A 13,348-nucleotide genomic window follows, 5' to 3' on the forward strand; every position below is an offset into this window, starting at 1 on the left:
TGTGTAAAGAAATGCGCTTGTGAAGTCGAACTGTCTCGGACATGGATCTAAACAAAATAGTAGCTTTTTACTTAACTGGGCTTTCAACTAAAGAAAATTCTACAGGTTCTAATAGTGACAGACTCATGAAATTGCGTATAGCACAAATTTTTTTCTTGTACCATTTATAGACTACTCCAAAAATATTTGTTTGCGTGCATATGATACGCACTTTATGGCGTGTGATACGCACGCACTCCACACCAGTGCATATCATTTGCACGCAAAAAATATTTTTGGCGTATAAATGGCACAAGAAATAAAATTCGTGCTATAGAATTTTCGTATTGTCGTATTGGCCAGTCACACAGCGACGTCGCTGTTTCCTTCAGAAAACAGCGTTTAGCGCACTTGAGCGTATTTTCAGATGTAAATCTAATTTGGAGTAGGTTTCTTATGGGAGTGGCAGTAATAAAAAAAAATCTATTACGTCATATATTGTGTTTCTATTAATTTAGTTTTAATAAAAAAACAGGGGACCCCCCAAGGTCATTTTTTGGGGGGCCTTATGGGGGTCCCTTGATGCTCATGGGAATTATTATTTTTATTTATTTATTTTTGTCATGATCTGAGCGTTTAGAAACTAAATGTATCAGACAGTTGTTGTCAGATTTAATTGGTGATTTCAAATATCAAATTTAATCTTAACCTTGGTGAAGAACTTTCTGGTGGAGAATTTAATGTTCCCCCATTCAAAGCTGTTCTTGCCCGACTGAAATAGCTGCCCGAGAGGCGATTAAAAAATGGCCGCTGAGTGAAATAACTTCGACTGTACACATAATACTTTTCTATAAAATAATGTTTAATTTGTGCGGGTCGCCCCGTGTTGTGTTTTGCTAAACATCATAGAGAGAATCCTCACGCTCATTGGCTGCCGTCTCTGTAGAAACGCTACCATGAATTTATGGCAGAGGAAGAAGAAAAGGTCTGGAAGCCAGAAGACAGCGTTAAAGGAGCTGTATGTAAGAAATGTATTTAAATTAATCATAAAATGGCCCTGATATGTCACTAGACATTAAGAAATCATGTTCATTTCAAATACTTATATCACTGACAACAGTAGTCCGGCCAGGATATTGTCATTTAAAAAGTGAAGTTGCAGCCCTCAACTGATGTTGATGTTGTCATGTTGTGTTTTGGTCTGATGCGTCACCCTCCACCTATCTACCAATCACGAAGTCAGTAGTGTTGCGGCATCCGGGTTGCCAGCTCTGCTCTAGTTACCACAGCTGCAGCTACAAACTTGTCGGAATCGGATAAAAAAAAAAATTCTAACTTTGCAAATCAGATAAACTGATAAACTCATAAACTCGTTATGAATCCGAAATACTTCGTGACAAAGTCCGAAATAAAACAAGGATCTGTATAGGAGATGCCTTTGAAAGATGGAGACGGCTGAAAACGGAGAAGAATTTCTGGACAGGTAAGATTCATCTATGTTTGCCTTACTTGTACTTGATGTAAATGGACATTTCAAATATTCATGACAGTCGAACAAAGTTATGCATGCTCGTGCAAAGTAACGCTACGTTACCTCATATGGAGGAGGTGGGTCATCGAATTGGAAGCACTATAGGCGCAATTCCACGGTAAAATTACTTTTTCTAACGTCCATAACACCAATGAAAAGCACATTGTAGCCTATGATGTGAATAATGTGTCCTCCTTGGAACGTTTTGTACCCTACTTGTTTATCATGCAAGTTCTACAGCCAAAAATAATAGAATGACATGTAATTTTTCACATCACATATTTTAGCGTTATGGACGTGTACTGCAGAGTAAGTTAAAAAATACAGCTGGTCGCTTTCACTTATAGTGTCAGCTAAATGAATAGCTGTATCTTTGATATCGATTACACACAGTGACCGAGGCTTGTGCTTGTACTTACGTTAATGACAGATACCTACCGTTAGTATACTAACAGCTACTGTTCTAACAATGTACTGTCACATACGAGCGTACATCTTTACTATTATATTTGGCTAATTGCCATTAGTAAGTTTTTGCGATATATAATTACTTTGCAAAACATCTCTCATTTGAAGCATAAACATAATTAACAGGAAAAAAAAACCTTAGCCTACTCTGTAGGACTCGTCACTTGCCATTGGAAGCTTCTGTATCAGCCTACGTTCCTGCTGGATCCTGCAGCCTATCTGGCAACCTCGAGTCAGGGAGGAGGGGAAGTGGATACACCGCTCTACAGTAATTTGAAGGTGATTGCAGTACCAGTTTTGGCCACAATCCTACATACTGCTCCTTTAACATGTACAGCAGCAACAGGATACATTTGGTGACAGGTAAGTAAATTAATATTTGTGTATAAAACTCATTACTTTCAATAAACTCAAGAACAAGTGCGCTGATCCACGTCGATAGATGGCAATGCAGCGTCAACACCGTATCGGTACTTTAAGCACACGAAGAAGAAAGGAATTTTTGCACAGTTGAAGTGTTTACTGTATGTTAATTCAGAAATTTAATTTCAGAGTTTTATTTATTTATTTACTTACTCCACATCAAACCACATTTTACACCGCATACAATAGTTGATACAAGAGTGAAAGAAATCTTAGTATAGCCTACGGATCCAAACTCCAAACAGAGACGTTCCCATTGCATCGTTGATAGACTGGAAATAACTGATCCTGTATTGGTATCAACACCAATACTTGAGCTTTTTAACCTTCTGGTATTAATACAGAGTTTAAGTTATAGCCTGTATATAGTAATAGCCTATACATACAGGTCCTTCTCAAAAAATTAGCATATTGTGATAAAGTTCATTATTTTCCATAATGTAATGATACAAATTAAACTTTCATATATTTTATATTCATTGCACACCAACTGAAATATTTCAGGTCTTTTATTGTTTTAATACTGATGATTTGGCATACAGCTCATGAAAACCCAAAATTCCTATCTCAAAAAATTAGCATATCATGAAAAGGGTCTCTAAACGAGCTATTGACCTAATCATCTGAATCAACTAATTAACTCTAAACACCTGCAAAAGATTCCTGAGGCTTTTAAAAACCCAGCCAGTTTCATTACTCAAAACCGCAACAGTGGCTCTGGATGTTTCTACTCCAGACTCAGTCCACTGCTTCCGCAGGTCCCCAAGGTCTGGAATCGGTCCTTCTCCACAATCTTCCTCAGGGTCCGGTCACCTCTTCTCGTTGTGCAGGATTTTTTGCCACACTTTTTCCTTCCCACAGACTTCCCACTGAGGTGCCTTGATACAGCACTCTGGGAACAGCCTATTTGTTCAGAAATTTCTTTCTGTGTCTTACCCTCTTGCTTGAGGGTGTCAATGATGGCCTTCTGGACAGCAGTCAGGTCGCCAGTCTTACCCATGATTGCGGTTTTGAGTAATGAAACTGGCTGGGTTTTTAAAAGCCTCAGGAATCTTTTGCAGGTGTTTAGAGTTAATTAGTTGATTCAGATGATTAGGTCAATAGCTCGTTTAGAGACCCTCTTCATGATATGCTAATTTTTTGAGATAGGAATTTTGGGTTTTCATGAGCTGTATGCCAAAATCATCAGTATTAAAACAATAAAAGACCTGAAATATTTCAGTTGGTGTGCAATGAATCTAAAATATATGAAAGTTTAATTTTTATCATTACATTATGGAAAATACTGAACTTTATCACAATATGCTAATTTTTTGAGAAGGATCTGTATAGTATATATATACATTTGTAGATTTACCCTAAAAAAATAAAAAAATCTCTGTATTTTTGTTTTTCCAATTAATTTCCTATGGTGGTCATTTTTAACAGTAAAGATTACAAGTGACTTTTTTAACAGCATTTGCCATTCTAATGATGTTAGATGTTTTTTGGTGAAGTATTTCTCAAAGCTAGAAACAAACAGTGAAAGTTAAAAGCATGTGGTGTTTCTCAGCGCTCGGCCATGGCCTGCTCCGCCATGAGGAGTGGCTGTAAGCACTGTCGAGGCGGATCCACCGTGAGCCGGTCACCGCCAGCCATCCTCCGCAGCTCGCTGGCGTTGTCCTGGATGGTGTGGTGATGGTACAGCTGGAGACTGAGACGCCAAGAAAGGGAAGTATGTTATGTGTGTTGTTGAGTTAAAGGGACAGTTCACCCAAAAATGAAAATTCTGTCAATATTTACTGACCCTCATGTTGTTCCAAACCTGTATGAATTTCTTTCTTTATTCAGGATTTCTTCTGCTGCAACCAAACAATTTCTGGTCCTAGTATATTTATTTTATTTTCCCCATAGTTTGTACGTCAATGGGGTCCATCAACTGTTTGGTTACTATATTCCTCAAACTATCTTCTTTTTGTGTTCAACAGAAGAAAGAAACTCATACAGGTTTGGTACAACATCAGGTAACATGAGTAAATGATGACAGAATTTTCCTTTTTGGGTGAACTTTCCCTTTAAGGCAAGACAACAAAGGTGAATAGGGTAAACATTTCAACTAATAGATATATTACCATATTTTCCCTCCTTGGTTTATGATAGTACATTAAAATATAGAAATGTGCCATTATTTATTTAAATATGAACTAATTTGCATACATTTCCAGAACAGAAATCTAAACACTGGATGAAGCCAAGATCAACATTCTTGTTTCATTTTTTTGACATATTAAATTTTAACGTTTCGATTATGGAAGCTTGTTTCCGCCACATAATTAAATATAAAAAAGGTAATTGCGAGTCTTTATCTCACAATTCTGAGAGTTTATATATCACAATTTGGACTTTATAACTCACATTTCCAAGTTTATATCTCACAAGTTTGAGAAATAATTCTCACAATTTGGAGAAATGAGAAGTCGTAATTGTGAGAGTTGCAATGAACTCTTTTATTTTTTTATTCTGTGGCGGAAACAAGCTCCTATAGTTTTTTACAGAAGAGATTTAGAAATCCTTTTTTATCATTCCATAAATCAGAAAACTTTTTTTCCCCACCGTTTTGTTTGGAATAAATTATTATATAAACCAAGCAAATTATATATGAACAAACCCCTCTGTAAAAACCTTAAGATTAGATAGGAATAAAACTGTAACGTTTGGTGTATGCAAATCTGTTGAAAAGACTAATTTTGAGAAAACAGCCTTAAAAAGATATGTATTGTAATTGAAATCTAAACACAAATAGATGAAGTGTAATAAATAAGCACTTAAATATGTACTGTATCCACTCCACTTAAATTATTTCAGGCCCTTCATAGATATGACACATTTAAATTTAGTTCACTTTACTTAAAAATATCTAATTATGAGTAATACGTTTTTATATTTAAAAAGTCTAACATGAAATATTTAAATAGTGTCATCTATGAAATTTATTTATGTAATTTAGTTAGATTTAGGAAAGAGTAGCGCCTTCTGCGCATGTCTGAAAGAAGACGTTATTGGAACCAAAATCTCAAAATGAACCAGTGCCTGAAAAACAATAGTGTCTTTCCTTAAACAAAAAGCCGGTTCCTGTGAATTGATATGAGCTGATTCAGTATAGGGTACTTACTCAGGGGTCTTGGTGTTTCGTTTCAGGCTACAATAACAAGACAAAGAGAAAAGGAAAGTTGAAATGGTCATTTAAACAGCGTTAGCATCAGAAACTCTGTGACTCTGTGAAGCGGACATACACTCCCTCTCTCCGACAGCACATGATGTAGGCCAGGATGAGACAGAGGATCAACGCCAGAGCAAAGGGAACGACGACGGTGACGATGTAGTCTGGGAGGAAATCTCTGTCGGGTGGAGACTCTGGAGGACTGAACTCTCCACCCCACGCAAGGACACCTGAACCCACAGTGGGGACCGGAGCACGAGGAACAGGCTTGGACAGATCGAACTGTGGGATGAAAGGTACAAAAACGATATGTAAGGATGAAGGTGAGCTATCCGTTACACCGAACACCATGTGTCGTGTCTCACCAGGACCGTGTGGCACCAGTTTATGCAGTTGATGGGGTTTGTGCAGGTGCTGCAGTCTCCGGTGATCTTTCCTCCGGCCACACACTCTCTCTGCTGCTCCGGCGTCTCCAGGCTCAGCATACACTGGGAAAAGGGCTGGTCTGAACCCAGTTTCACATACACACTGAGACAAACACACAGACATGTGGCAAAACAAGGTCAATTCTGTCACTCATGCTGTTCCAAACCCATAAGGCCTTAGTTATTATATATTGTTTTGATTTTGATTCGCTTTATGATGTCTTGATGATCTTTTTGGTTACCTGGACTTTCTATGGAGGCACAGAACCCCTTTTAGGTTTCAATAAAAAAGTCTTAATTTGTGTTTAGAAGATTCAGGTTCATCTTATGAAATAGATATCGCAAATCTCAAGTAAAGAATATTTGGATACATTTACTGGAAAACAAGACAAAAATACTGACTCATAAGTGATTTTTAAAACAAATACCTGAATAGTAAGCAAAATTAGTTAATACTTAAATAATAATAATAATAATGTAATTTTTACTAATAGAATAATAATAATATTATTATAATTATGTAATATAATAACAATATTTAGTATAATATACACTCTAATAATAATTGGTCACATTTATAATAATTTTAACAGCCTCATAATATATTATAATTATTCTATAATTATTATTATTAATGTCGTTGGTATTATTTTTAGTATTATTTAGTATAATATACACTCCAATAATAATTAGTAAATAATTTGAATAATATTAATTTCACAACAACATAATAATAATAGTAATTATTTTATTATTATTATATTATAATTATTCTATAATAATTATGTAATAATAATTATCACTATTGTGGTTAGTATTATTATTATTTTTATTGTTAGTATTATTATTTAGTATAATATATACTCCAATAATTATTGGTAAAAAATTTTTTTATAATTTCACAACAATAACATAATAATAATTTCCCATTAAACAAAACAGTCACGTCAAAGCTTTTGAAAGAGATGTAGTTGTATAGTACTACTGCTAGTAATAGTTGTAATAATAACAATACATATTGAGAGTAGCCTTACCCCTCAAAATACCCAGGAAGAGGAAGGGGAACGCGGCCTCCTCTGTCCAGAGCAGAGGTGATGTTCACGAACTGCAGTCTGCTGGTTCCCCACAGATGCTGAATGTCCCGCTGAACCTCCTCCTGAACAGCAGCGGGCAGAACCTTCTCGATCTCTCTCCGCTCGATGAAGAACTCGGCCTGGAACGGCATGCGCTTCACTGGAGGAAAACAAGCCCAGAACATCAGATGAGCAGCGCAGGACAGTGTGAGCAACAGATTCATCAACTACACCATACCTGCAGGACCCACGTTTATCACCAGCCTCTCTCGAGACGTGTCATAACTCCGCTTGTTGACCACAAATATCTGAGAGAGAGAGATAATTCCATTAGACTCTTTTTTTTTAAGCCCAATAATGTTGTGTCTGAGTATACACAAGCAATTAAACCTAATTATTAGGGGTGTAACCATGTCTCTCGATATATATCAGAATACAAAAGTGGATAGTGACAGTATGTATTGTGTATAGTATTTAAAAATGAAGTTTTCAGAGTTTTAGTGTCAGTACTACATTAAACTGCTATGTTGAATATAATGTATAATAATGCAATGGGGGAATATTTGTGGGTCCTGGTAATGCCAAATGTCGTTATGTCACCAGTAAAAAGTGGCCTACATTATTTTAAATATATTTAGTCAGTGACAGTGTGCAAGGATATTAATCTAAAATAATTCTGTATTTTTAGCTTCAGAATCATGGATATTTTTATTCTGGTGTCACTATTGTCCTGTGCATTGGGTTACCTAGATTAAGTCCAAGCCTCTTCATTTAAATCAACGGTACATTTTTTGTTAACCTTTTATCATATATCTTGCAATCATATCAAAATATATCATGTATCGCAATAATATCGTATCGTGTGATCAGTATCGTGATGTGTATTGAATCGTGACACCCCTAATAATTATGTATTGGGTATTACAGTATTTTTTGAATGTTGCTGTTAAATATCTTCACCTCGATGATGTTTCTGCCCTGGTCCTGTGGCAGTGGCGTCCCGTACAGGAATCCGTTGTCATAAGAATCCCTCTGGGTAAAGCGGAGCCAGCGGGGCAGATCGGGATATCGCTCCTTGTTGCATTTAAACACCATGGGATCATTATAAAATTGACCTACAGATCAGGACAAGACACAAAACAACTTGCTTTTACAATTTTTTACAATCGCTAAGACAATCTTGTCAATACTTTTAACCAATTTCCTAAACTCTTAACACAGTTAGCACTGCATCCGTCTGTGTAAGCTATACTATTAACACATTTCTTGTTGCTTTAACACAAAATGCATACAATTAACACAAATTTGAAATGCTTGAACGTCTTTTACACACAAGCTCAAACAAGACCAAAACAATGGATTTTTACTGGCAAATTTACCAATGCTTTAACACAGTATGTCAGAACAGATAACACCATGTTCTAAACCTAACCCAGGCTAAAGTCAAGTAAACAGCTGTTTATGTTGTGAATTGAAACACACATATATCCCCTGTATTTTATTCTATTGTTACTGAGACACAGCTGATTGAATTATGCAAATATATAAATTTATTTTTATTTATTTTATTTATTGCAGCAATTCTGTCTCTGTCTTCGTTTTTTCATTACACTAATGAATTACAGGTCTTTTTTTATTGAATTTCTGCAACAAAAGACCTAAACTCAACAAACCAAAAATGTAGAGAGGCTTCAGAAGAAACTGCAGTGCAAAACACAATTTACACTGTAAAAAATGATTTTTTGTGAAGTAAATACTACTGAAAAAAAAAACAATGTAATTTACATGAAATAGTTAGTTCAGGCAAGAATTAAAAAAACTAAGTAAATTCCATATCAGTACTTACAGTAATTCAAGCGAGTAGAAATGAAAGTGTAAATATCAACTCAATAAAATTAAGTAAAAATTACTCAACTTTTCTGATACTGGGGTTCCCATCATGCACTGGACCTTGAATAATTAATGAGGTTCATTTTTCAATGGTTTCCAGCTGTATTTACACTGTTTTATCATTGCTTTTGTTGTCAGGATTAGTAACTTGCCATTTTGTGACATTTCGAGTAAATTTTTTGCTCAAAATGACACATTCAAACACAAAAACGACCCATCAAATGTTACCGCCATTGTGTATTGTCTACCAAGTATTGAGGTCTTTGCATTCACATGATGCTTAACATCTGACATGATGTAATATAAATTACTTAGATGATCTAAGTAAAGCACATACTTCAAATGCCTAATAAAATTCAATATTATTGATGTAGTGAAATGTAATGCCGATATTACTGTAATCAGCCTTTTACTAGCCAAGTTAAAATTACTTATTTTCTTTGTTACTTTCACTTAGCTAGGTTAAGTAAAGTTTACTTAATTATTCCAAGTAAATTTAACTTAAAGATTTCTAATTAAAGCTACTGATAAATATGTTTAGGTTTTTACTTGGCAAATCTTTGTAAATTTACTAGCATTTTCTGAGTGAAAAAAGTTGCCTAGCTTTTTTCAAGTAAATCCTACTCCAATTTTTTTTCAGTGTATGATCAATGCAATATACTGTGTGTTGTATAAGGGCAGACCTGACACATATAAAATAATGCCGTTTCTGTAATTCCATCTGATGTTCGTGTTTTTATAACATTGTGCTATGATTGACTAAATCTTCCTGTTGGACGAGAACACATGTTAGTGTTTTGAAACATTTGATTTTGAGACATGTTTGCAGTGTTTTGGTAGACATAGTGTATTGTTGCTAGTGTGTTATTGTATTTTGAAAATTAGTGTTGGACTTTAGTTTACAATGTGTGATTTTGAGCATGAAATTAACTGTTTTGCCATGTTGTGCGTTGTAGGTGTGTTGGTGCGTTAAACGTTTAGGAAATTTGTTAAAAGTATGTCATAGCGATTGTAAAAAACTGTAAACATGCTGTTGGATACTTTGAACTGGGCTTTGAAATATTCCAGTTGTACAATCTCTCCGACATACCGAAGACTTTATGGGAAGGCTCGAACTCCCTCTGGAAAAGCTCTCTCTGTAACTCATAGACAAACAGCTGTCCCGCCGGAGCCTCGGTGATGATGTCGGACCGGACCGCCAGGAGCCCGGCTGCGCAGACTGACCACAGAACAGATCCAGAAAACACTGACATACACAACTTACTGAGATATGAGTCACTATGCACATGAGGATGTTTTTTCTTTTTTTAAATCAAACTTGTATTGTTGTTTTTTTTATATCGTTTTAACATACAAAATGACAGACAAACAATCAGCTATTACACCAGTAAGTAAAAATCAAAATAACTGAATTAAAAAAAAATGCTAATAAAATATAAATACAAATGATAATAAACATAATTAAAACTGGTCAGTTACACTGAGGAGTGAATAACAGAGATACAGAAAACAAATATTTGAGACACAATATGCTTGGAAATATACACAAGTGTATATATGTAAAATAAATATCCATTCAAAAATCTTGACATTCAAACCAAGAAAGTTGGAATTACAGTCACAATAACAAAATTACTATATATGAAGAATAAAGAAAATAACCAAAGAGCAAACAAGAAGTATGTTTTAAAAATGTTTTAAAGAATCTGTAGTTCTAAATATTTTGACAGTGTGTAAGTCAGCAGGTTATCAGAAGCATTTGCTGATTTTAATATGAAAACACTTTGAAGTGTGCATTTATAGGCATGTAAAACTACTAGCATTTATGATTAGTTTGAGTTTTTTCACTTCTATATGTTTAGTATGTTCTGTCATGTGTCAAAGAAACGTCCAAACCTGCTGCTGTGTGATTTGCTCCAGCTGTGAGATCTCGGAAGGGACTCTTTCAACGTTGAAAGAGTTGAAAAGAAAGAGAATGAACTTGCCTGTTAATGCCAAAGCCCAGTTCCCTGTGTCTGCCATCTTGTTTGGGTTCTTGATTGACAGGAGCACTTGGTGAAGAGAGCAAGAACACACACCCCATCCTAAATACAGTCGGGGCTATTTTTATCCTTCAGGTCAAGCCGTCTCTTCCCGTTGTGTTCTTCTGAGTGTGTGTTTGTTATAATAGCTAATGACAATGACATGGGATAACGTTTGGAAATACAGTATTTGTACAGTAGGTCTGCATAAGGAGAAATCCCGATCTGAGGAATCTGATGTGATGATGAAGATACTGTACCACCAGATGTCGCAAGAGATCAGATAAACGTGCTGAAGAAACCAATGAGATTTTCCTGAAAATGACTAATTAGACAGATGTTTTTTTGTTTGTTTTGTTCTGTTTTCCAGAACTACAGTATGTTCAGGGATAGAGTGATTTTTATTTTTTATTTTTATTCTCCGGCGCTAGAGTGTGATTATGGATAGAGTGATTTCCTTCCTTTTCTTTTGTTTCCTTTTGTTTTCTTGCTTTGTTTTGTTTTCTTTACTTTTTTTTAACAACAGGGCTATTTGATTGGGGATATTTTTTTATTCTATTCTCCAGGGCTACATACAGTATATGATCAAGAATAAAGTGATTTTTCTTTTTTTTCCTTTTTTATTTTAAATATTATTTTATTTTTTATTCTATTCTGCTACAGTATGATCAGGGATAGAGTGATTTTACATTTTTTTATGTTATTTTTTATTCTATTCTGCTACAGTATGATCAGGGATAGAGTGATTTTTCATTTTTATATTTTTTTATGTTCTTTTTATTCTATTCTGCTACAGTATGATCAGGGATAGAGTGATTTTTTCATTTTGTAATTTTTTTATGTTATTTTTATTCTATTCTGCTACAGTATGGTCAGGGATAGAGTGATTTTTCATTTTTTTTATTTTTTATGTTGTTTTTATTCTATTCTGCTACAGTATGATCAGGGATAGAGTGATTTTTCATTTTTTAATGTTATTTTTTATTCTATTCTGCTACAGTATGATCAGGGATAGAGTGATTTTTCATTTTTTTATGTTATTTTTATTCTATTCTGCTACAGTATGGTCAGGGATAGAGTGATTTTTCATTTTTTATTTTTTTTATGTTATTTTTATTCTATTCTGCTACAGTATGATCAGGGATAGAGTGATTTTTCATTTTTTAATGTTATTTTTTATTCTATTCTGCTACAGTATGATCAGGGATAGAGTAATTTTTCATTTTTTTAATGTTATTTTTTATTCTATTCTGCTACAGTATGGTCAGGGATAGAGTGATTTTTCATTTTTTTATTTTTTATGTTGTTTTTATTCTAGTCTGCTACAGTATGATCAGGGATAGAGTGATTTTTCATTTTTTTATGTTATTTTTATTCTATTCTGCTACAGTATGGTCAGGGATAGAGTGATTTTTCATTTTTTATTTTTTTTATGTTATTTTTATTCTATTCTGCTACAGTATGGTCAGGGATAGAGTGATTTTTCATTTTTTTATGTTATTTTTTATTCTATTCTGCTACAGTATGATCAGGGATAGAGTGATTTTTTCATTTTGTAATTTTTTTATGTTATTTTTATTCTATTCTGCTACAGTATGGTCAGGGATAGAGTGATTTTTCATTTTTTAATGTTATTTTTTATTCTATTCTGCTACAGTATGATCAGGGATAGAGTAATTTTTCATTTTTTTAATGTTATTTTTTATTCTATTCTGCTACAGTATGATCAGGGATAGAGTGATTTTTCATTTTTTTATTTTTTATGTTGTTTTTATTCTAGTCTGCTACAGTATGGTCAGGGATAGAGTGATTTTTCATTTTTTTATGTTATTTTCATTCTATTCTGCTACAGTATGGTCAGGGATAGAGTGATTTTTCATTTTTTATTTTTTTTAATGTTATTTTTATTCTATTCTGCTACAGTATGGTCAGGGATAGAGTGATTTTTCATTTTTTTTAATGTTATTTTTTATTCTATTCTGCTACAGTATGATCAGGGATAGAGTGATTTTTCATTTTTTTAATGTTATTTTTTATTCTATTCTGCTACAGTATGATCAGGGATAGAGTGATTTTTCATTTTTTTTAATGTTATTTTTTATTCTATTCTGCTACAGTATGATCAGGGATAGAGTGATTTTTCATTTTTGTATTTTTTTATGTTCTTTTTATTCTATTCTGCTACAGTATGGTCAGGGATAGAGTGATTTTTCATTTTTTTAATGTTATTTTTTATTCTAGTCTGCTACAGTATGGTCAGGGATAGAGTGATTTTTCGTTTAATTTGTTCATTTTATTTTTATTCTATTCTGCTACAGTATGGTCAGGGATAGAGTGAT

At 34.0% G+C, this 13,348-nt stretch overlaps 1 protein-coding gene across 2 annotated transcripts; it reads right to left on the minus strand.

The window, feature by feature from the left end:
- Positions 1 to 2,496: 2,496 nt before the first annotated feature.
- On the minus strand, positions 2,497 to 11,032 carry sgca (sarcoglycan, alpha). Of its 2 annotated transcripts, XR_013201255.1 has the most exons (10): positions 10,974 to 11,032; positions 10,079 to 10,207; positions 8,059 to 8,213; positions 7,337 to 7,406; positions 7,060 to 7,258; positions 5,966 to 6,128; positions 5,674 to 5,882; positions 5,553 to 5,579; positions 3,674 to 4,094; positions 2,497 to 2,891 (listed from the first exon to the last, which is right to left on the minus strand). XR_013201255.1 is itself a non-coding variant. In XM_077224611.1 (9 exons), the coding sequence occupies exons 1-9, from the start codon at positions 11,008 to 11,010 to the stop codon at positions 3,950 to 3,952; spliced, it is 1,134 nt and encodes a 377-aa protein (XP_077080726.1). In that variant the 5' UTR covers positions 11,011 to 11,032; the 3' UTR covers positions 2,497 to 3,949. The 2 variants fall into 2 exon arrangements, 1 of the variants encoding a protein (XP_077080726.1); XM_077224611.1 differs by having other exon boundaries at positions 2,497 to 4,094.
- Between the last annotated feature and the right edge of the window lie 2,316 nt (positions 11,033 to 13,348).

Source organism: Siphateles boraxobius, unplaced genomic scaffold (assembly GCF_051911475.1).
Source record: "Siphateles boraxobius isolate OS27281-9 unplaced genomic scaffold, OSU_SipBor_1 90, whole genome shotgun sequence".
Classification (NCBI taxonomy): domain Eukaryota; kingdom Metazoa; phylum Chordata; class Actinopteri; order Cypriniformes; family Leuciscidae; genus Siphateles; species Siphateles boraxobius.